At 44.3% G+C, this 25,365-nt stretch overlaps 1 protein-coding gene across 1 annotated transcript in view; it reads right to left on the reverse strand.

Moving 5' to 3' along the window:
• Positions 1–1,759: 1,759 nt before the first annotated feature.
• Positions 1,760–25,365, reverse strand: part of Fndc1 (fibronectin type III domain containing 1) — a 72,218-nt gene continuing 48,612 nt past the window's right edge. Inside the window, exons 14-23 of the mRNA XM_090337886.1 lie at positions 24,311–24,787; positions 18,496–18,561; positions 16,644–16,784; positions 14,494–14,724; positions 12,831–12,939; positions 8,514–8,593; positions 6,245–6,274; positions 5,453–5,614; positions 3,422–3,544; positions 1,760–2,526 (exon numbers count right to left, since the gene is read on the reverse strand). Of these exons, the coding sequence (XP_090194012.1) occupies positions 2,411–2,526; positions 3,422–3,544; positions 5,453–5,614; positions 6,245–6,274; positions 8,514–8,593; positions 12,831–12,939; positions 14,494–14,724; positions 16,644–16,784; positions 18,496–18,561; positions 24,311–24,787 (1,535 nt within the window). The 3' untranslated portion in view covers positions 1,760–2,410. The remainder of the gene's footprint in view (positions 2,527–3,421; positions 3,545–5,452; positions 5,615–6,244; positions 6,275–8,513; positions 8,594–12,830; positions 12,940–14,493; positions 14,725–16,643; positions 16,785–18,495; positions 18,562–24,310; positions 24,788–25,365) is intronic.

Raw genomic sequence — 25,365 nt, forward strand, 5'->3', positions numbered from 1 at the left:
TTTATTCACCAATTTACTAACTTGATTATTTATACTTTTGATGTTTATTTTTTGAGCTCTTTGTAGATTATGTTATGGTAATTTTCATCTAAAACTATGAGTTATTGAACTAGAAGTTCAGATTCCTGTAACTGAATTTACCTAAGGACTTTTCAGTTAGTACCCGGAAACATTGCTTCAGTAAAGGCCAGCATAAACGTGTTGTCTTTCTATGAAATGAACATACAGAACAGATACAGAATCCAGGTACTTTGCTTGTGAATGGCATGGAAGAGGATGCTTCTATCTCCTAATGCCCCCAAGGATAAATCAAAGCTCACTTCTTGAGCATTTAATGAATTGTCTCTACCCAAAACATTTCAGGAAATGTATAAATCACAGTGTTCTCCACTCATCAAGCCTTATTCTGGTCCCTTTCTCTGCCCCCAACAGAAGGCTAGCAGGGAGACAGACATTGAGGGGAGAGGAGAGTAAGGAAAGTAAGTTATGTGCTTAGCAGGAAACTCCAATTCTATTCAAAGATTTTTTCTCTGGCTTGTCCTCATGTGAAGTGCATTTGAATGTTGAGGTGGTTGATGAGTGTGAAAATATGGAATCTCCTTCTTCAGTTTCCATTTTGTGTACAAAAGCCCCCAAGCATTTAAAAACTCCTACTTGTTCTGTAAAAACTAAAAATGGGAGTAAACACACAATCTAACTCTCTAAGGAACTGGATTATTTTCCTGAGCTGTCAGAACACTTGCATGTTCTTTGCTATTGCTTACTGTAGAAAGGAGATGGTAGAATTTGAATAAAATGTCAGATATTATAGCTCCACCACAAAGACCCTGCAAAGTTAATAGTTTCCTTGTAAATTTTACCTTCCTAACTACCAAGCACCTGATAGTCCCCCTTTACCCTGTGATGGATGGAAAATAACCAGCTCCAGGTCCTAGAAGTACATCTCCCACAGTTTACACTGGGTGCAGCCCATGGCTCAGCAGAGTGCTTCAGTCCAGGTGATTTCACCTCCACTTTCCAGGCACTAGGCCCTGCCACCCCCACGCCATCCACAAGGCTCTGTGAGAGATCTGGACAAGCCTAGCCCATGGGAGAAAGCACAGTTTGAAACAGTAAGAATAAAGTGTCCAAATCAATCCTCTCAAGCTGCAGCCAAGGAAAACAAGATAGCTGTATATCTAGCAATGGACACTGAGATAGGAAGGAAGGGAACAGGAATTTTTATAAACAGGAGTTTAGGTCCCCAGTGACCTAAAAACTGAATGCATCTGGAAACATACTAGATGCACCTCAAAAGAGGCCAGAAAGAGGCCTAGTAGTAGAGTGCTTGCCTAGCATGCACGAAGACCTGGGTTCCATTCCTTAGTACCACATACATAGAAAAAGCTGGAAGTGGTACTGTGACTCAAGTGGTAGAGTGCTAGTCCAGAGAAAGACAAGAACAGTGCCCAGGCCCTGAGTTCAAGCCCCAGGACTGCCCCCCGAAAAGAAGAGGCCATAAAGTCATTTTCTTCACAGATAAGGAAAGACTGTCTCCTTAAGAAGGACAACACTTGGTTTGGAGGTATGAATGGCAGGCTAGCTCACCAACAGTGTCTCAAATCTCTCCATCATTGTCAGAATCCAGCAGCATCCACAAGGAGAGGACGGACCTTTGTTCTGATGCTATGCTATACAGAGTATCTTAACACCTGCACCATTCCAAAAAATGTTAACAAACATCTTTGTCCAAAAAGCTGGACACACTTTTATAAGGGGGTAAGTAAAAATACAGCAATTTTAATCAGTATCCTTGCAGAGAAGTGTGGATATGTATATGCGTATATACACACATATATCAAAATTGAGAATTTACAAATCAAACCCGATGCATTTAGTCTACCAGTGGGAAAGTCCATAGAAATTCAATGTCAGGTAAGGTCTTTGACAATGTTTTAGTAATTCCACTGCGTACAGAGATTGAGTTTGAGACCGAAGCTCAAATCCAGCTGATTTTGGAGGAGGTGAAAGTGAGAAAAATGGATAGTGCTCGATGCAGCAAGCCCAGCATGCTCATCCTGCGTAGATGCCCAAGTATCAGAGTTCTGGTCTAGAGTCTGGTCTTCACACCGGATCAGCTGCTCGTGTCTGATGGCTCTGGAATGTGCAATTGCAAACAAACAGGCAAAAACCATGGGGGGCGGGGATCTGTGGAAAAGCAATGTTTCAGTAGAAACTGAATCTTGTTTGTAGTCCAGTGGGACTGAGTTCCAGACTGCAGGCGACCACAGTATCCAGAGTGCATCTGTGGGATGGACTCCTGAGATGGGCCAGCAGGGCTGGGGACACTGTCTTTCTCCTGCTCATGCCCCCAAGTGCAAAATAGTCAACACGGCTATGTGGGCAAACTTACAATGGGACAGTCCTGTGGTCACCACTTTCCTGGGATGGACACCCCACACTCGTACCAGCCCACATAGTAATAAGGGGTTCCAAAACCAATGTGGCCAAAGCTGACAGGCTCCTGGCGGTACTGGCGATAGTATCCTGGAGGGGTAATGGGAAAGAGCGGGGAAGAAGAGGCATTAAAGTCAACCAAACCATCAGGGGAAACGCCTCATCCTTACAATCTCCCTTCAGACTGAAGTAACTGTTGTTACTTCTGAATAAACAGAGCCTCTGGGTGGGATGGGCTCACCGTGGCTTATCTGAGACAGGGTCTGTAGGGTGTGATCTAATCACTCTAGTTCTCTCTCCTCATAAAATAAGGCAGCCTAAGCCAATCACAATGCACACTCACCCTCGGGCACCCCTGAACCCTATAAATACACAAAGCAGGAGTCCCACTTGCTCCTCACTGAACTTTAGGCCTCCGACTTGGCAGAACTTCAAAACCTTATAGCTTGATTATCAGGACCCGGGTTGGACTTTTAGGTCCTTCAAGGAAATATCCCACAGAAAATAATCCTGTGACATGAATACCACTTCACTGTTGAAATAGACATGATGCTTCAACCTACCCAAAATGTTTTGGGAAACTCAACAATTGCTCTTCAGCTTTGCCCTACCTAGTCCTACAAACAAATGACTCCCTGCTATACTACCAGTGAGTCTACTGATTAATCAGCTTCTCAGACCAAGGTCTGACCACAGGCACAGAATCATAGTACTGTATGGATAGTACAGTCATGTAACTGTAGCACAGGTTGGTCATGGTATATTGTGTATATTTGTTGTGATGGTCAAGTGGGCTAGTTTAGATATCTGACCCAATATTATTCTAGATTTTTTGACTTCTTATTTTTAGGATCTTATTTTAAGATCCAAAGCATCCCCAGTATCCATCTTCAAAGGATAAAAGGAGAAGATACAATGAATCCCATTCTTCTGTAATCCTGCCTCTTCTCCCCTGTGCAACAGAGATGGCATGTGTTCACATTACCTTGGATAGTAGGGAGAGCTTCTATGTAGGACTGAGGACCAGTTCTCCCATCGAGGTGGGAATCCACAAATTGGCAGTGGTCTTCCCCTCTTCCCCAGCTGTCTCCAATGCTGTAGAATGTGTCTAAATAAAGGAATATGACTGTGAATGACAGTGGAAGTATGTCTCTCACATCTGGCTTAGAAGCTGGAACAAGCTCTGAGGACCTTTAGAATTGGGCACATTATTTAACTAGCATGTTTCACACACACAAAAAATGGTTACAATGGCCCAATATCCTTAAGAACTGTAGGGATTCAGCAAGATGGTGTATACTAAATATTTAACCATTGGTCAGAAGGAAGAAACCATAAATGATATGCCAGAAGTTCTAATCTATACATGAAGGACTTGTTCCTTAGTTTTGCAAAAGGAATGGAGAAAACTGGGATAGAGAATATAATATGAAATAATTGTGAGAACCAAGTAGACAAATTTATATAAATGGAAAAAAATCACTTTTTGGAAGAATTTTGTGATTGCATTATGTTCCTTTTCAATTTAATTTTTTTGCCAGTCCAGGGCTTGAGCTCAGGGCCTGAGCACTGTTCTTGGACTTTCTCAAGGCCAGAGCTTTACCACCTGAGCCCCAGAACCACTTTGGGCTTTTTTCTATGTATGTGGTACTGAGGAATCGAACCTGGGTCTTCATGCACTCTACCACTAGGCTAAACTCCCGGCCCTCAATTTAATTTTTGAACTAACATACATTTGTACTATGAGGGAGTTTCATTGTAATAAATCCATAAATGCATATTTCTATACATAGGAGGGCAAAAATCTGTAACAGGATGTACTGTCCGTGGTCCTGAACCACTAGGCACAGTAATGCAAAATTCTGTCTCCCACCTTGGGCACCAAAGAAGATGTGTGACTTCTAGAGATAATGAAGTAGGAGAAGAACACAGTGGAAGATAAAAGAAACAGCAGAGAGAAAAGCCCAGAAGTTTGGGGAAATTGGCCGAGCAAGAAAGGGGAGGGGAAACAGTATTGTGACATTGTCTCTAAGTAATCTCTACTAGGATCCCTATTAAAATGGGTATTTTAAGAGGGGCAACAGAAAAATGAAAATGATGTAATGAAATGCAGAATGGTCAAAATAAAATATTAAAGATTATATAATAAAAACCTAAAAGTTGTGTTAAGTTTTGTAACACCAGTGGCTCATTCCTGTAATCTTAGCTCCTCGGGAGGCTGATATCTAAGGATCATTGTTCAAAGCCAGCCTAGATAAGTAAGTCCTTAGAAATCTTATCTCTAATGAACCTATAAAAAGTCAGAACTGGGGTTGTAGCTCAAGTGGTAGTGCACCGACCATGAGTTAAAAGAGCCAAGTGAGCTAGAGATGAAGACCCTGAGTTCAACCCGCAGTGTGGCACAAAAACAAACAACCAAAACAAATAGAAATAGATGAGTTAAAAACCAGTTGGGTAGAAAATGAATTTTTAAGGGCTGGTAGTCCAAGGGTCTTGTGTTGTTCTTTGTTTGAATTCCCAACCATGCTGAAAATGAGGTGTTTTTAATTCTGACAGAGCAAGTAGCATTGCTAACATTTGTTCACCATCTGCATCTTTTCTTTGAAAAGTGGTGATGGTGGTGACGATGGAGGGGGATTTTTTCCTCAGTTCTTCCAACAAACATACATATTTTATTATGAATACATATTTTATACGTATTTTGAAATGTTTTTAAAATGTATTTTGAATTAATAAATAAAACAGTCCTTAGGTTTCTAACAGAATTTTAGACTTCCCTTCTAAAATAAGTAGAACACACACACACACACACACACACACACACACACACACACACACACACTGAGTACCAAGGTTAGAAATAGGAACCTTATGGCAGAGCCTGTAAAGCTGGTTAGTATTTCAGTTATGACAGGTGGTGGCCTCAAATATATGGGGATGCACTTCCTCTGTCAAGCTTGTGCCTGATAAAACCAGACTTTTCCGTACCCCTGTGTCCACTGTCCTATGGACCTACCTTTCAGGTTGTCACTGAGGTAGATCTTATATCTCAGTGAATTGCAAAGAACAACTCCCACAAACTTTTTATACCATGTCCGTTTCACGTATTGCCGACCATGACAGTCTGTGTATCCCGGGTCATGTTTGAAAGCAAATGGAATCCAGATGGGTTCACCGCCTTGACCAAAACAAAATACATCTGTGGGTGATGGAGGTCCCCACGGCTTATCATTCTTACATAACCTATTCGATGAGCGTGCCCCTCCTCACTCCTTTTTTACTTCTGTAGTACAACTTGAGAATTCCTTTTATCTAAGTGTGTTGATTGCATCAAGGAATGCTCAGTATTAAGACCTCAGCTTCCTTGGAAATCATCTGTCATGGTAGATTTGATCTTTTTCAGCATGCTATCCTGCCACAAGCCGCTCACCATAGACCCCCGTTCTCTTGCCATTCACAAAGCCAGTCTTGAATGTAAGCAATGGGGCATGGGATTCATATTGCCATTGTTTCACCAATTGAGCATACTCACAAAGGTTGTGCAAATAAATATCTATTTTATGCATGTTGGGTAACCCCATCACAGGCTTTCACAAACATTGTCCACTATGGTTCTATTACACACCCAGGTCATTTTGTTCCATATGTAAAGATGGAGGGCAGACAGAGAATGGGTAGAAGTTGTCATAAAGTTACAAAAATTCAAAAATGGCCCAGAATTTCTACTTGTGAATATTCACAGCAACCCCAGTTCCCACACTCAACATGATAAACCAGGATGCCAAAACCTTCTAGAAGAGACACTTACCAGGGGGCCTCACCACAAGCAGAGGATTGTCTGTGAAATGAAAAGAATAAAAGAATTGACTTCGGATCATACCTCACAAATTATGTACATGTGAAAGAAAAAAAATGGGAGAATAAAAGTGAGGTTTATTTCTTAAATGCCAAAGGTTTTCCTTAGTCTTAATTTTCTGGGCATTTCTTTTAGAGGAATATTCATTTCTAGCTAACTGCCTTATTTACATAAAAGTTACAGCATTCTGAAAATGATAACGTGATATTGGATGCCATGAAATAGTTTGATACTCTTTTCTTTTTAGTGAATTATATATTTAAAGAGCAGTTGGTTAGCTTCCTGAAAAAGTATAGACTATCTACTAAACAATCCATTCACTTCCCTCTTGGATGTTACCAATATAAGATATATGTCCATTCAGAACATTTTAGTATCTTTGTAGAAATAGTAGAAAGTAGAAACAGCACCAATTGTCCTGACAGGTGATAATAAAAGAGAATGAACTTGGATGATACGGACAAATCCCTAAAAGGTTCTACTCCAGAAAGCCAGTCGGGGGGAGCATGCAGATGGCAGGTGGAATTCTAGAAGGTGAGTATGACTGCAGGGACAGACCAGAGAAGTGGCTGCTGCTCACAGGCTTGGAACGGACCTTGCAATCCTACTCATGCCTCTCACTTGGGGTTACAGGTGCTAAGCTTGCACATCTGGATTTATTTAAAGGACTCTAGTTTTGTGGTGTTAAGGATCAAATCCAGAGCCTTGACTAGGCAAGCTGCTTTACTGCTTAGCTGCATCACGTCAAACCTGAGCTTTTTGAGAGCTCTTGGATTAGAATTCTTTTTTAATGCTGGTCATTGGGTCTGAACTCAGGGCCCAAGTACCATTCCTGGATTGGATGGGTATACTTCTATAAACACTCATCACACAACTACGGTCACCAGTTTCCACCAGACTTCAGGAAGTGGCATCAAGAAACACAGCTATCTGCCCACATCCACTGTCTTCATATCTTCGCTCCACGCAGAATCAACTCTACTGTTCTGTCCATATTTGCTGACACATGTATTCTGATCAAAGAGCCACTGGGGTTCATAATGGCCTTGAGGTCACCTACTCTTCTGGGGCTCTGGGACTAGAGGGTGCAGGGCTCTTCTCCGTGAGTGTGGGCCATGCTGCACACAGCACATGTAGGCCATGCATAGCAAATATTTCCTACACTCAAGGGAGTCTGAGGCAGTGGAGGCCCGTCCATCTTCTTTAGACATTTCCATGAAATCTTACCGAGCACATATTCCATACTGGTGATCTCAGAGGATCCAGAAGTACAATCACGGGAGAAATCTTACTCCAATAAAGTCAGTCTGTTAGCTGACCAGTCAACGAACCAGTCACTTCCAAACGACGCCCAGTGTGCCTGGAATCCAGGTTCTCAGAAGCCTTCAGCCACTCCAGAGCTATGAGGCATTCACTGAGGCACTGGAGCACTGGATGACGTGGCTCTCATCCCTGGGGTCCAGGTATGACCTAGGTCCAAACTAGGCCAAAACTAGGCTCTCATGTAAGGATGGGCTGGACAGACTCAGCTTGCAAGTTCCCATGATCGGCCGCATTCTGTTCCTCACAGGCTGCCAGATTGAGGCCTCCCTTGTCTATAGATGTCTCAGTGTTGCCACATGGCCCCGTGCACCGGGCAGTTCACAGCACAGAAACTAGATTCTTGGGAGCTCTCCGGAATATGAATGCAAGATGATAAGGGAACACAAGGCCCAGGTATTTCTACTGTGTCACCATTTGCCAGCTAGACTTACCACCCCACCTTGTTCCTGTGCTCTGGCACGTGTGACAACTGTGACAAACAATTTTAATTAGCAGAAAGAAAATGGAGAAGGAAAGATTTTACTGAGTTTTCACTCAGCTGTATTTATTATTTTGGTTCTTGATTGTTTATATATATATATATATATATATATATATATATACACATATATATTGGTTAGTTGTGGGGCTTGAACTCTGGACCTGGACACTGTTCCTGAGTTCTTCAACTCAAGGCTACTACTGCCTTACCCCTTGAGCTACAGCACCACTTCTGGTTTTCTAGTGGTTAATTGGAGATAAGAGTCTCACAGACTTTAATATCCAGGCTGGATTTGAACTGAGATCTTCAGAGCTCAGCCTTCTGAGCAGCTAGGATTACAGGCATGAGCCACCACACCCGGCTTTGATTTTATTCTTCAGAGAAGTTAAACAAAGAAGAAAGTGCAGTCAGTCATACCTGATTCAGTAACGAATGAGACCGAAGGGCTGATTGGTCCATAACCATGAGGATTTTTGGCTTGAACTTTAAAGTAATATCTGAAATTGGAAGAAAACACCTCTTAAAAAATAACTTTGACTTGTATGAGAGAGAGACCTCAAGCTACACAACTTAAAACTCTGTAGCATGCTTAGATCCTAATTCATTTTAATCACTAGTGACCTCTGCATTCTTTCTGAACTTTCTCATCTTTAATAACTTTTTGACTTGATATCATTGTAGTACAGATACATGCTAATGGTAATGGCAACAGAAAGGGGACATGAGACTAACAGGTTGGTCTTCAGATGGCCCCGGCTCCAGACGGTCTCCTCTCTACTGATTCTTGATGATACCTGTTCCAGCTTAAGACACAGGTTCCCGCCTGAGCTATACAGGCTGACAGGGAGATCAATACAATATACAGTAGAATTCAAATTTTAACCTAATCCTCACATCACTGGAATCCATGCAGGAAAGCAAGATGTTGGATCCCACAATGGTGGAACTCATAGTTGGCAGGCAGAGGGGTGGGCTTGGCCCAAATTTGGCATCTTCACTGGGAAAAATAAGACAAGGATGTCTTGGGCTTTTTTGACTCCAGAGCCCAGAATGGACACCCTTTCAGTCACTGGGGTTTGAGCTTTTAGAAGCTGCTCAAGGAATGAAAAGGAATAGCAGAAGAGTGCTTGAGAGAGAAAGAGAGACAGACTTCACTGGAAGAAACTGTTTTGGAACAGAGGATGCTCTGGAAAGCACCCTGTCTGAATCAGCTAGCTCATCCAGAGGAAGATGGGGTCCCAAAGTGGCTGTGCACTGCTGCGAGCTAACAGAGCTGGTCAGGAAGTACAGGGATCCTGCAGTGAGCTATAACTCACTGTGATGTCTTCCTCCCTGGATGCATGTCTCTCTCCTAGGATGCCCTTTGAGAAGATAAAAATCCCTGTGCATGGTGGCTCTCCACACTGTAGAATATTTTCCTCTGGCTTTGTCAGCAAGTGTGTCATCCTTCAACATTCCATTGTTTTATCTGATTAAGTCAGGCACCCAGATTACATGCACTGATTAAAATGGGGAAAGGTTATTGTTATTGAATTGACTTTTTGGGCCCAGAGCCTGAAAGCCTGTGGAGCCAGGGGATCCCCAGGGCCACTCCTGGCCTCTCAGTGAGCAGATCCTTTCCTGTGACTTTGACTAATTGGCAAAAATAAAGCATTTGGTGAAATTACTCTTCATAAAGTCATTCCTGTCTTGTTTAGGAGTGTTCATTTTTAAAAATTTCAAATCTCTCGAAAAGATACTCACAATTAAGAACATCTGTGTATCCAAATCTTAACAATGTGTGTTTCCCAATTACTCTTTGTATGTCCTGGTCTCGGGCTTGAACTCAGGGCTTGGTCATTTTCCCCTTAACATTGCTCAAGGTTGGCACTATACCAATCAAACCACACCTCCACCGCCAGCTTTTCCATGGTTCATTGGAGATAAGAGTCTCAGGGACTTTCCTGCCTGGGAGGCAAGTTTGAATTGCAATCCTCAGATCTCAGCCTCCTGAGTAGCGAGGATTGTATACGTGAGCCTCTGGGGCCTGGCACTTATTCACAACTTAACCAGTGGTTGTGGGGTGATTTAACCCAAAAGTTCAAGCAGTGTGTCTGGCACATGTCAATAATCCTGGTCCAATTTTAAAGATACTTTTTCTTCCCTTACAGCAAGGAAAACAGAAACCTAAGGGATGGCTCTTCTATTCAGAAGTTACATGGGGGCATTCCTGCTGACTGGTTCCTTAAGCTCTTGCTGGACCTGTGCTACCCTCTGCCCCAGCTCCAGAAGAAGCAATCCTGGGTTACTTTGGGACAGGCTGGAGGACCTTGGGATGGACTTACTTTGTCATTGACACCCAAGACTTCTCCCCGTTGACACAAAATACTAGTTCTTCAGAGAGCCCACATGAGCCAAGTCCTCAGACTCCTGTCTGTGAGAACAGCCCCTACCATGTCCAAGTGAATGTAAGCTGCTGAGCAGAGAACAGCACACAACATCGAAAAATAGTGTCTGCAGTTTCAAAAGCCACATTAAAACTTTTCCATTGCCTAAAATATACTTTTTATATTGTGAATTAAAGTGTCTCATGCAAGCCACAAGACCAGTGCAGGACCCGCCTTCTTATGTAAGCTGTTGGCACCTCTCTTGAATTGTCTCAGAGACAACAAATCCTGGACTAGAAGAATGGACTGAGTGCATACAGCCCCCAAAGACTGATTGGACTGAGGTTAGTGAATAATGTAGATTTAGTTCACTTCAAGTCAAAACAGTATGCAATCACAAACCGTCAAAGCTGATTCTTAGGTACTGGCTTCTATGCTAAGTAGACTGACTTCTTATCTCTCCCCCTGGCTCCCAGGCTGGGTTCCAGAGGCCCTGAGCTCCGGGGTGGGCCATCGGGGAAATGCTTCCTCAGCAAGAGGCATACCTGCATCCAAGTAATGCAGGAAAAATAGATGATCTCAACACACACTCATGTCATAACATGGTGTAGCCACGGTCACAAGGGTTTTGAGGATTTGGAGCAGGAGAAGCCACACATGCTATGTCGTATCCTGAACTCCTCACCCCAAGAGTGAAAGGCTCCCTTCCAGGAGGAAGCAGACGAGATCGGGGAAGGAGTCTGCCCTTGGGAAGCTGAGGATGGTGGGGATGAAGCCCTGTGTGGTCTGTCCAGCCTCCTCTCACCCTAGTCCCTCGCCTCCCTTTGAAACTTTCTTCTTCCTGTGCCTTCTTAGAACAATTTGGCTTAACTCACATACCTACTCACTGTTTCTTTCTTTTTTTGTCAGTTGTGGGACTTGAACTCAGGGCCTGAGTGCTGTCCCAGAGCTCTTTTGCTCAAGGATTGCACTCAGAGTTAGCACTCTGCCACTCTGAACCACAGTACCACTTCCCATTTTCTGGTGGTTCTTTGGAGGTGAGTCTCACGGCCATCCCTGCCCACAGCTGGCTTCGCACCTTGACCTTCAAATCTCAGCCTCCTGAGTAGCCAGGATTACAGGCGTGAGCCATCAGTACCCGGAAACTTCACTGGGTCTTAACTTTTAGATCTAACTCCCCTCACTCCCAGGAAGTTCTCCTCACTTCCTCGTCTACCCCCAGACTCAGGCAAAACCAACAACAAGAAAACCTCAGTACATCCTGTCCTGGTATTCTCTTACATTTCCTACTGATACTGACCAGTGGAAGTGGACATACTTGCATTCTTTTTTTTTTGTGGGTCATGGGGCTTGAACTCTGGGCCTGGGCGCTGTCTCTGAGCTCTTCAGCTCAAGGCTACCGCCCTACCCCTGAGCCATGGCACCACTTCCAGTTTTTCTAGTGTTTAAAGTTGGAGATAAGAGACTCGTGTTCTGTGTTCTTTTGTGCCTGGGCTGGCTCTGAACCCGATCCTCAGATCTCTGCCTCCTGAGTAGCTAGGATTGTAGGTGTGATCCACCACACCCGGCTGTATTTTTAATTTAATCTGTCTTGTCTACCACCGCAAGCTCATGGGGACAGGACTGCAAACTCATGAGGACAGGCTTGTCAGTTCCTGAGAGCCACGAGTACTTTGCCCTGTATCTCTGCATTCCTAGATGGCACCTAGTCCAATGTTAACACTCAGGAAGAGTTTAGTGACTTGACACTAAACCAAAGCCTGTCCCAAAGACAAATGAACCCTCACTGCCCATAACCACGGCCTATTTTCTTCACAAGTTAACTTCCTTCCCTAGGGAGCACAAGTTGTGGAAGGCACGTTTTAGTTAAGAGAGGGGTCAGGACACTGGGATTCCAATTTTGCCACAAGTGACTGTGACATAGTTCTGGGAGCATCTTCGGCTTTAAGCAGTGGGTGGCTGGGCTATAACAGCCTAATAATTCTGCACACACACCACAAAACAGAGGCTAATCCTCTCCCATTGTGTTTCTTTTATAGTACTTTAAATGTTTAGCAGTTGCTGCTTCATTAATGTCCATCTCCCCATCAATTGGTAACTTGACCTTCCACATTCTTTCCTTGATGGTAGGAAGTGTTTAGCAAAATAAGGAATGATATGGAACCATAATAATATCACGTTACAACATCTACAGTAATTTTTCGTAGGTAATAATGACACACTTAGCATTCATTGACATTCCATAAGAACTAAGCCGCGGACTCAAGGAAACCATAAAAACGTGTTGGCTAACCCTCTGTTTTCAAGCAAAGGGTATCTGGGAGCACGCACAAAGATCTCTTGTTTTCAGAATGACAGGCATCCATACCTTGTGTTTGGCTTCAGGTTCTCAATAGGCAAGTGGGTGACTGATGAAGTTTGAGTGGACCACTTGTTTCTAATGAAGTCTTCATAGGATGCACTGTAGACCAGGTACCCTAGAAATGGGAATAAGAAAGAACTCAGTGAGCATCAGGGAACCAAACCACACCACAGGTGTGGCAGGAGGGGCAGCAGCAGGCATCTGCAGCTCTGGGAGAACTCCAGGGAGAGCTCGTTCCACTGACCTCATTTAGACACGTTAGAAAACGTCATCATGCAGCAGGTGCCATGCTTTGTCTAAGTTCCCATCCATTGACTCCACTTGATAACTATCTATCACGCAACTGTTCCTTGTCAGACATGACACTAAGAGCAGGAGATAAACTAATCAGCAAGAAGTCAAGAGCAGTGAGGCTCATTCCAGAATAGTCCACGGGGAATATAGCGAGAGCTGATAGATCAGACCACAGAAGCCAAGGAGGAAAAGATCCATGGCATTAAATCGGACAGGCAGCCTTTATTCTGCTTGGCAATCGATATCATCAATTAAGGTCCTCCAGCTAATAAATTAAGATGCTGGTACCAGAATGCAGGTAAACCACACTCTGAAGCCCTGCTCATGCTCTTTCCTGAAGGAGAGTCTCTTTGCTGTTGTCGTTCATTGACATTCAATGAATGGTTTCTGCTATGGTTTGGAAACAGTATTTCTCCACGAAAGGAAGCTTTTGTTAGAGGTTTGTTCCCACAGTGGCGTTCCTGGGAAGTGATGGAATCTTCAGGAGATAGACGGTAATGAGGTCATTCGGTCACTGGAGTCAAACCTTCAGAGCGCCTCTGGGCTCTCCCTCTTTCTCTTCTTTGCTGCCCAAACACTGGACAAGAAGGGCTGCTGCCCTCACCGTCCTCACCATCACCACCTGGAGCTCCCATCAGAGGCCCAAAGCAACGAGCCCACCAAGTCTTGGACATGAAAGTCCAAAAGTAGAGGCGAAAGCAAACTTTTACCATTGGTAAGTGAATTACCTCAAGTATTTCATTATAGTGACACAATTGCTGCTGCCGCCATAAAATTCTCCTTACTCGGATGACCTCTGACTTCCATCAGAATCATAAGCTCTCCATATGTGTTACCGGTGATCTGCTGAGTCTTAGACCTGGGTTTTGAACTGACAAACATCTCCTAGCCAAGACCTGGAGGCTTAGACTTTGGTCAATTTTCCATTACATCCAGTTCCCCCATAAGGAATTGGGGTGTACTCCAGCTGATTTCAAAGCAAGCATCCAGCAGGATGGAATGAGGGTGAGAGGAAGAGTCAGGATTCAGTAGAAGCTCCTTTCTGATGGCTTCCTGGTCATTTGCAGAGTTGCAGGATATGAGAGATGGAATTGTATTTTTCATATGGGAAAGTCAAAGAAGATAAAGCAGCCGACCCAAAGTCAGATCTACCAGCCTGGGACCAGGATTCGAGACCCTCACTTCCATCCTGTGCTCTGTATGTATCACGCTCAGATTTGCCGATATTCCATCTCATCAAAAGAAGACATCTGTCCTTTCCGTCAAACACACACACACACACACACACACCCGTGAACCCATCTATGCACCACTGACTGTCTATATTTCCTACCTGCATATCAGTAGGAACTGCGAGCATCTGCCCAAGACACACCTGTGACCACGTCCCCGGGGGTGGCTTTGTCCCAATCCACAATGACAAACGAGTGGCAGCCTTCCATGGCGACCACGGTGATGTTGCGAGGGGCTTGCTGGGGAGGCAGGCCATTCTTCCTCAGGTCATTTGGAATAATTTCATGCAGGCTCTCCACTTGGAAATGATCCAGAGCATCCGTCAGAGAGCACGGGGCCGAGGGATCTTTACTTAGGTATGTCACATATGGAGCTAGAAAAGAACAGAGGGACGCAATCAGATTGCAGAAGGCTTCTGGAGATAGAATCAGGGCGACTGTTCTTGCAGCATTTTCCCATCCCTAGGCCCAAACATTGGGGAAAGTTTGAGTCAGCAAAAGTGTGTGTGTTAGTCACCAACAGTCCACCCCCGTTTTCTCGCAACAGTGCTTCCTCAACCATCTTAGGATGAGAAGACAACATCCACTAAGATGATGCTTCAAGCTTCAGCCCAAAGTAGCCTACCCTAGGGCTTCACGAATCCACAACGGCCTTGGCTACCTGTGCAGAAGGCCCAGCCCAGGGGCCTCTCTACAGTACCCATCCCTCCTCAGGGTCATAGCCGTATTCCTGTTCATGTCTATGCTGTAGCCCTTTCTACCCCTGTGATCTCAGGAACTTCAAGGGGTCTGAGGATGGGGTAAGGTGCGAGCTGGCATCGCTGTTATTCATGAGCCTCTTGGCACAAACAGCATGCCCATAATTAAAGGCTCCAGAGGAAAATCTGCCCCCAATCCACAATTTAATTCCCTATGAGAAGCTAGAAATGCCAAGAAATTGAGGTCAGGCCTTGTATCCTCAAGTGTTTCTGCAGCACCATTCTGGCAATTCCTCAAGTCCATTGCATCATTGGCTGCTAAGTTCTTGTGCTTTGGTGTTGTTGGGACTGAACAATTTCTTAGTTCCTTCATTTTCCAATTTTTTTTTGCCAGTCCTGGGCTTGAGCTCAGGGCTGAGCACTGTCCTTGGACTTTCTCAAGGCTAGAGCTCTACCACTTGAGCCTCAGCACCACTTCCGGCTTTTTTTCTATATATGTGGTACCTAGGAATTGAACCCGGGTCTTCGTGCATGCTAGGTAAGCACTCTACCACTAGGCCAAACTCCCGGGCCCTCATTTTCCAATTATTAAATATAAAACTAGGCCTATAGGGATTGTCTGTAGGTCTCCTCAGAAAGTTTTGGGAAGTAGGCTGTTCTGCCTTATAGGGAAGTTATAGTCCATAAGAAAAGTCGCCAGCCCATGGCAAGCCTTTCCACCTTTGGAAGTGCTCATTAGGACAGCTAATCATAGTGCAGAATTCTTTTTCATTTCTGCCATGGAACTATAAGAAAAGGAGAGAAAGAGAGTGCTTGGTGAATGCAGCCGGACATCGGCAAACCATGGGCAAGCCCCGGCATTGGCTCAGGAATGCGACTTCAGAGCAATATTCCTGTTCCTCAAGAACGTGAGGTTCAGACACTCAATCGATTACTGCATCTTGGCTGGAAGGCTTTCCTGCACATGGAAACAGCAAAGTGTGATATTAATTTAAGCTGTTGCTTGTCTCCACTTGCTAACATGTTAATCCAACTGTCTCATCAGGGAAGTTCATTCAGGGCATGGGAAAAGAAGACTTGGAAAGAGAAGGAAATAGAGTTTAGCTACAGAGAATTTCCTACTTAAATTCGTTTAATTACTGAGATAGGGGAGGAACATGAGTTTCTAGAGACACTTATAGAAAACAACTGGAGAAAAAAAACTAGCGTAGGTTCTGTTTATATTCATGCTAGTGGTTTCCGATGACACCACTCAATAAGCTGTTAACCCTTTGGGGAGAATTTAACAAACTGCATGTGGACAAGGCCGGGTAATAAATCTTATCTGAGAGAATCTGGCTTCCATAGCTCTTAGGCTACAAGAGCAGCCTCTTTAAACTCTCACCTGTTAGACAACAACTGTCCTGGAGATCCCCCCTCTTCTGACTTTTGTAGAAAGGAAATTCATGTCCATCTAAACAAGACCAACTTGCTAAATTACTCCAAAATGGAAACTTCACTTTGGGCAATGTCTTGGCCAAGGAATTAGTTACACTCTTCTTCAAAAGGGAAAAGTTAAACAGCCATGTTTCTCCAATTAAGGAAGTTATATTTACCAACAAATCGCTTCTTTCCTGCCAGATCAAATTCTTCCTCGGGGAAGGAGTTGACTGTGCCTTCTTCCTGAATGACCTTCGGTGTGGTGGAGGGCATGGTGAGGGTTGGGGCTGGTGCATGTGTGGTCTCAAATTCATAATCTGAAAGGAGAGGAGAGCTTGGTAATAGGGTCTTTCCCGGAGAAGGGCATCTTGTGAAGTCAAAAGATACTTTCTTAAGGTTCAAATGTTACCCCCTCCCCACTGACATACACTGGACGAACTGCCATGCTTACACATAGTTTGTTTCTAGTAATCTACCACTTCTCTCCATCTCTTCCTTTATAAAATGGCTACATAGGAGAAGAGGAGCAATAAGAAGCCAGATGTCCCCAAAAACTGGGTTTTAAGTTGATAGCTGTGGGGACCCCTTAGAGTTTAGAACCCTTAGAAATTGTGGGGCCCCAAGAATAATAACAGCGTCGGTTGTCAGTAATTCATGTTACTGACCTAATGCTATAACTGACCAGATTAATTTCCCTTTTCAGAGCCAATAAAGGCCATATCAGTAAATAAACTTGAATTTTAAAAAATCTGAGTATAATCTATTTTTCCTCTGCTTGGGAGAAAGGCAGGATTAAAGATCTAAAGAGAACTCATTATTTTATCATTCAAAAAGATGTGTCATGCTTCAACCATGCTTCAACTAGCCAAAGATAAGCAGACTGAGTATTTTCCAAGGTGCCAAGAGACCATCCTCAACTTGCTGACATCTGCTGTTTTCCTAAAGCAAAGTGTTTTGAATACTGTGGTGGATTAAGTCACAACATCAAACCCGATTACAATAAATACAGCATCAAAGGTGACATTATTCACACAGCTGTAGTTTAAGACAAGTGGGGTGAAAGCTGCTGTCAGGCTGGGGTGAGAGTGGAGTTTGCTCATCCTGAGCTCAGGTGTCAGAACCCTCACCAGGTGGGAACAAGATCCCTCGTGAACTTCTGAACTGCGGAGGCAACATGCAGAACGTGCAAGACCTTCTCCAGGCCCCAAGAATCACAACAGTGATGCCGCCATTTCTTGAGAAGCTGTTCCAATCACTGCCGAAGGCACTTCAGGGGTGTGTGTGTGTAAAGGACTTGGGCTTACAAATCAGTGCTTTATACTTCATAGGCAGGTATTGTGACATTTGAACCAACCATATTTTCCAGCCTTTTTTCCATTCATTATTTTTGGAATAGGGTCTGGAGTGATGGCCTATATCTTGATCTTCCTACTTCACCCTCATAGCTGGGGTGACAGGCACGTGTCAGCACACCCAGAAGGCTTCTGAACTTTCTGCAAGGTCTAGTCTCTAATGAGATATTACAGATCTCTACTTCCCACGTAGCTAAGATCACAGGAAGGAACCACCACCCTACCCTGGCTCATTTTATATTTCTGAATGTACTAAACTTAAAAAGATATGATAGTAAGAAACAACATATCTAGCAGCATTGCGTTTTGTATGAAATTAGAAAAAGGGGAGGAAAGAAAAAGGTGAGAGGGAGAGAGTCGGGGAAGAAGTCCAGGTGATAGTCAAACCATATGGTTTGGTAAACAGAGGTGGAGAAGAGAGCCAGGACAGAAGCAGCCCCAGAATTGCTTCAGCAGAAAGAGGGCTGAAGGGACTTGCTGAGAAACTGCATTTGCTTGTGAAGCATGCTGCTTTCCTTTAGCTCAAAGGTCAATTCAACAGGGACTGAAGGGGGGTGATGGTTCTAACCACCATCGGAAGTCAGTCCAAAGGAAATCAGGATTGAAATCGTCCATTTAAAATCAGATCCTTAGGGATGGAAAGAAAATATACAAGCGTTTTAGAATCCACCTGTACCTTCATCATATACAACGTAAGCCTCTTCTGTGGGTATTATGTCTGTCTCCAGGCCTGAGAAGTCATCTGCGGGGGGAGAGAGAGAGAGAGAGGAAGGGTCATCCTGCGATTCCTCGGAGTGCTGTCTGAGTTGGACCCCAGGACCTAACATAGCAATTATCCACCCGAGTAGTTCATGGAAAGAAGCCAGTGACACCAGTGTCTCCTCACCAATCCAGAGACCAGAAAAACTCCGAGTGGTACTCTCCCCTTTGGGATCATAAAGGGACAATGTAAATGTCCCTGACCAGGAGCTAACATCTCTAATAAGTTCCTGGAGAGCCGTCTGCAAACTCAGCCCACCCACCCTCTTCTCAGCAAGGATGCTGGGCTCTCAGAGGCTAAATGCCCCTGGACTCAACTCTAGTGAGTAGCAGAAATTGAACTTAAGACACTAGTCTCCAAAGCCTATGTACTTCATACTTTAGAAAACTGCCTCTACTTTTATAAAAGTTGAAGCAACTCGGTGGTCTGCAGATCTTAAGGTTCTGTTAGAAGCATCATTCCACACTGGGATAAGATGAGGCAGAATGTGTGAACTCCCCTTATAAAAAGAAAATGTCATACCCCCCAGGTTGACATATTTTTATTGTTAATTATCGATCACTACTCAGAAATATTCCAGTGTAATGAGTCCACCGACCTTTTTGAACATTTGTTTAATATCTTGAGTGGTAATCAGGCACTGGTGACCTAGGCCTGTAAGCTTAGCTCCTCAGGAGGCTAAATTCTGAGGATCTCAGTTCACAGCCAGCCCAGAAAGGAAAATATATGAGACTCTTATCTTCAACGAACCACCCCAAAACCGTAAGTGGAGATATGACTCAAGTGCTAACAGCATAGCCTGGAGTGAAAAAGCCAAGTGAAAGTGAGTTCAAGCCCAAGTGCTGGCACAGAAAGTGTTAATGTGCTAAAACAGACAGCAGTCCCAAGGGGCAGTGGCACATCTAGAGTCATCTGTCCAGCCCTTGCACAGACAACAACGTGAAGCCACAGCAGTCAGTGAGAAGCCCCAGCACCTGCCACACCCTTAAGGTGTTAGCACCCCTTTTCTGCCATGTGCAGTGGGACCAGTGGATATTTACAAGTTGTGGAGCACCTGGCCTTCAGAGATAGGAGAGTCATTTCACGGAAAACCACCCAACACAGCTGGATGTTTCCATAGGTCATTCCAAGGTCAAAACGCCCAAATCCAAGACCAATTACTTCACGGCTGGTATAAAGTCATTTTTAGGCTCACCCTTCCTAAAGTTTGGAGTTCTTTTGCCATTGATTCCTGGCCTAGTGTTTTTGTCTTCTTTCAACTTAACTTTTTAGGAACTTTAGGGACTTTTGACTTTTAGTATCACTTGTCCTGGATATCAGTGTAGTCCTTTCATTGTATGATCCATGTTAAAAATGAATAAATGGTGTAAGTTTTGCGTCCTCGGATGAGCAAGAAGAGGAAACAGGTATTGTCTCCTTCATGGTTTTCTGGCGTTAAGGTTAATTCCTTGAGGTGCTGAAATACATGTTTCTTGAAGTAGTGCACAGAAAAATACCTGAAAGCCGAGATTATTTCTTGAGATGAGGGACCATTGTGGTCACTGGAATAAATGAACATCCTATTAAATAACTTAATAATTTTTTTTCTAAAGACCAAAGTAACTCAGGCAAAATTTTTCTAAAGCAGTATCTTGACTCGAAGAAAAAACCTTCCAGATGTAATGAAGTATATTTATAGTTATTTTGGAAAAGCTTGATTTTGCTCCACCTGAATGTTATTCAGAACTATTTGGAACCACATAGAACTGGGCATTTTGTGACATTCATGACACCAGCTGGAACCTCTCCATGTAAATATAGTTGTCAGTCATCAACCATAATAATGTAGTTCTGGTTTGTTTGGGTTTTTTTTGCCAGTCCTGGGCCTTGTACTCAAGCCTGAACACTGTCCTTGGACTTTCTCAAGGCTAGAGCTCTACCACTTGAGCCTCAGCACCACTTCTGGCTTTTTTCTATGTATGTGGTACCGAGGAATTGAACCCAAGTCTTCGTGAATGCTAGGCAAGCACTCTACCACTAGGCCAAACTCCCCGTCCCTGTAGTTTTTGTTTTTTTGCTGTTTTTTTTTGGGGGGGTGGTCATGGAGCTTGGACTCTGGGCCTGGGCATTGTCCCTGAGCTCTTCAGCTCAATACTACCACCCCTTGAGCCATAGTGCCACTTCCAGCTTTCTAGCTATTAACTGTAGATAAGAGTTTCATGGACTTTAGTGCCTAGGCTTGCTTTGAATTACAGTCCTAAGATCTCACCCTCCTGAGTAGCTAGAGTAGTAATGTAGGTTTTATTCTCTTCAGTTGTTTACTCATGGTCATGAAAATGGGTGAAAAATGTCACCAAAAAGCAAAACAAACAAACCAAAAGAACCTGAGCTCTCCAGAGAAACAGAAACACAAGAAAAGGTTTACTGTTCCTGTTCATGGTAAATAACAGCTCTTGGAATCCAGGCATATTTTCACCCTCCATGATGGGTCCACTCAAGTGAACTTCAGTTATTCTCTTTGTGTTCTCTGTCAGGTCTGGCAGGGTGGAACTGTTTTCCATCATGGTTGATGGTTTTCTGCATCATGCAATAAGATCGTGTTACAAATTGAATATTCATCTTGCTCAGAACATTCTCAAATACATACAACTTCGTTAATGCACTGTAGAAAGAGAACCTGAAAAACAGAGACCAGTGGCTGTTACTTCTGAGCTGGAAAACAGACAAGGTCTACATCTCATAGTGTTTAGATACTCGTAGTGCTTAGATTACCATGAAGAACTGGAGATGGAGCAAAAACGACTGGATTACCTGATGGAAAATTCAGCTCGTAAAAAACTCTGTGTGTGTGTGTGTAAGATGAGAGACGTGAACGCAATAATACAGAGGAAACAAGCACATAAAATGCGTCACACATGACATCCGCCCAAATATATTGTGGAACGCTTTTTGTAAGCAGCGTTTTCAAGGAAAGGAGGGGGACATGACTTAACAAAGACAGCCATGCTTTTGACACTGGAGAGCAATAAACAAAACATCAGGGCTCTGCAAAGGGTATGGGATGTCAGACACCCCTCCTGATGTTCCTCAGTGAACACTAAGGCAGGTACCAAGTCATACCCACGACAGCAATAAACACTGCAAGCTTCTAGGTTGGAAAAAAGCCTTGGCCAACATGTTTCTGAGCAAAGCTCAGTGTGTACACATGAAGCCCCGCATCCGCAGAAGACATACAGGGCTATGCTCAGCACAATGGAAGAAAACAACTAGCATGGAAGTGGAGCTAGGGGTGTGGGGGGCCTTGCTGGCTCTGCTGTTCTCTTCTCACATCACAGCCCTCCACTCCAAGTATCGGGGCGCAAATTATAGAATTCACTTTTGCACACTGTGGCCATGACAAGGCACTGGGCCAAGAAACACTGAGCCTATCTTACAGAGGGAACAGACTTTTGACTCACTGTCTCCAAACCTCCAGCCATCCATGGAACCACAGAGTTTCTCTATCTCTTTCTCTCATGAGTGTTTGGCTGGTGGGATCAGCTTAGAGGAATGAGACGGAGGAAAAGAGAAAGGAGAAACAAGAGGGAAGGGGACTCTTTGGAAAGGGTCGCTTTGGATGACCGTGGTGGCAGTAGTGCCTTCAGGACTATAGTCTTGTTCCTAAACTCATCAAGCTGTAGGCACAGAACACGTACAGCTCTTCAGTAGTCACCAAAGTGGCTTACAAGGAGAGACAATGACAATTTGCATACATGTAAAGAAGTGTTTGAGTTGCTAGTAAAACTGAAGGAATTAAAAAATAAAAGGACACACACATACATGAGTATTTTTAAAAACACATACTACATTAAAATATTGTATAAAGGTCATTGCTCTCCCAAACTTTAGGTTTTTCTCCCCAAGATTTTGGATTCATTTGTACTACTTTTCAAAATTCTGCCTATGGAGTAGATCATTCTTTGGCTTGAACTAGGGAATTTGAAGAATGCATGTTAAGTAAAGTAAAACATATATGTAATTATGGCTTACAGAGAAAAGAAGAGACACAAATTTTTATGCTAAATTAAAGCTAAGAGAAAAAACATGTGAAAATAATATGCTATAAGACTTTTAAAAAACAGACAAAATATCAGATGCGGTGGCTCACGCCTATAATCCTAGCTATTCAGGAGGATGAGATCTGAGGATCATGGTTCAAAGCCAGCCTGGGCACTAAAGTCCATGAGACTCTTATCTACAATTAACCACCAGAAAATAGGAATTGGCACTGTGGCTCAAGGGGTAGGGTGACAGCCTTGCGCTGAAGAGCTCAGGGACAGCACCCAGGCTCAGAGTTCAAGCCCCACGACTGACAAAAAAAAAAAGACAAAATAAAATGCATGTAATTATAATCAGACTGTAATTACTCTTGCTTACAACCAATTATAAAGTTTTAATTAAACTTCTGTTTAAAAATAAACACATCCACATATGTAGAAGAAAGAAGTCACTGTGGTACGAAATGCAAAGCTGAATCCATATTGGTACTCACTGGCTAAGCAGCGGAAGCCCTTGGTCCTTGTGAATCTGATGCCAAGTTTTCCTCTTTCTTTGGCACTTTTCCATGGAAAGAGTGACTACAAACAGCAGCTTCATTTTGGGTACAGCACTCATGGGCATGCCGATTGAGCTTCTCACGGTCGGCAAGGATTGTAAGGATGGAAATGGTTCCTGGGAGGAAAGAGGGTCTCCAGACTGCACTAGCTTAGAAAGATGAGCTCAATTCATGTCAACCCAAGGGAAGAGCAGGACTTGGTCTCCACTATGCCTGATGCAAATGTTGACTGGCTCCATCCAAAGCAGGTGGAGTGGTGGCCAGAACAGAAAGGATGACCAACTGCAATGCCACTGTCACTGGACCATCGCCTCCTAGCTCCATTCTTCCACACGAAGACAGGGAGTCACGAAGGACTGCAGACTGCCGGGAGCAAGTGTGGCCAGGCTGGGAAAGTTCATCCTCACATGATGGGAGTGCCCAGTGAGGATTAGCATTTTCCAAAGGGAAGTCTGGGTAGTGTCCGCTGCAGCCTTGTGGGGGAAACCCCACTTTCCTTACCGAGTCACAAGGAAACTGACCATTCAATGTCCACATGGTTCACCGTGTCTAAACCCCACGCCTAATCACAAATCCTTCCTTCCTTCTCCTTCCTCCCTTCCTTCCTCCCTTCCTTCCTTCCTTCCTTCCTCCCTCCCTCCCTCCCTTCCTTCCTTCCTTCCTTCCTTCCTTCCTTCCTTCCTTCCTTCCTTCCTTCCTTCCTTCTTTCCTTCCTTTTCTCCCTCCTTCCCTCCCTTTCTCCCTTTTCGTCTCTCTCCCGCCCCCTCTCCCTTCTTTCCTTTATACTTTATTGTGATATAACAACTATTAATCTACTGATATCCCAGGAGTCACTTTAGGACACACTAGTTCAAACTAATGTCATGCATTCCAGATGACTTCTGACTTGAGCTGTGGCAGGGGAACCACAGTCAGTTTCAGAGAAACAATAAATGGTGTTCTTGTACAGCAGGCCCCATACCGCATTTCTCAGTTCACTCTGACAGTGTTCACTGGGCCCCAGGACTGTCAACAGCCCTGTTTGGACTAAAGAGTACCCAGGTCACCATCATGCTGGGCTGCCAGCATGTGCTTAGCACTGCCAGCAGGCATTGTCACCCCGGACAGGCAGCCTACCGGTTCAGAGGGCTGGGTTAGCATTAGGATGAAGCTGCTTACCTTCGGGGTAGCACTCGAGGATCCCATTGGAGTCTCGTATCAAGTTCCCGTCGTCGTCGTGCTGCTCCAGGGTCCCCGGGGGACAGGTAGGGGTGGGAGTGGTAGGTGCAGGGGTGGTGGTGGTGGTCGTCGTCCTCGTCGTCGTGGTCCGGATCGTGGTCGTTGGGCGCGTGGTAGTGGTGGTGCGGCGGGTGGCGGCCACGCGGCGGGTGGCAGCCGGGGGCCTTCGGGTGGTGGTGGTGGCCACAGTGGTGGTAGTGGTAGCCCCGGTGGTTGTGGCTGTGGTTGTGGCTGTGGTCGGCCTCGTGGTTGTGGTGGGAGGATGGGTGGTCGTTTTGATGACCTCCAAGCCCACCAGGGGCTTCCCTCCAAGACTCAGAATGGGCTTCTCCTGGGCACTAGCGAGGGGTTTGCCGTGTCGCCCCTGCCCAAAGAGGGGTAGACCATCAGGACTCACCACAGGGGTTCCTCCCAGATCTGAAAGGAAATCAGAAGTAAGCAGAAAGGGTCCTCTCAACATTTCTGTATTACAATGTAATCAGCAAGAGGCAGTGGAAGAATTAAAAGCATCACAGCCTAGGAAGCAGCATCTGCCTTCCAGACGCGTGCAGCCTGTCATAGCACCCACCGCTCTGGGTTTCCTTTTACAAACGCACACATCTTGCACCTTTCTGCCACGTCATGTGTTTCTAGGAACACTCAGGATCTACTAAGCAAAGTAGCTCCTACCTCTTCCTTATTCCTCCTCCTAAGGAGGAAAAGGTTACTTTGGACCAGGGATAGCAAACTCTTTTGGTATGGAGTCAGAGAGCAAATATTTCCATGTTTATGGGCCAGATGGTCTCTGTTGCAACCATTCAACTGAGCCCTTATATGGCACATAGTAATTGTGTTAGATGACACAGAAACAAAGCCTGCTCGGTTCTAAATAGACTTTGTGCATGGATACTGAAATGTTAATTTCATATTATCTCTCTTTTTCTGCAATCATTTAAAATCATAAACACTATTCTGAGTTTGCAGGTCTTACAGAAACAGGCAGTCAATTGTGGGTC

Source organism: Megascapheus bottae, chromosome 8 (genome assembly GCF_031878675.1).
Source record: "Megascapheus bottae isolate mThoBot1 chromosome 8, mThoBot2.hap1, whole genome shotgun sequence".
Lineage (NCBI taxonomy): Eukaryota > Metazoa > Chordata > Mammalia > Rodentia > Geomyidae > Megascapheus > Megascapheus bottae.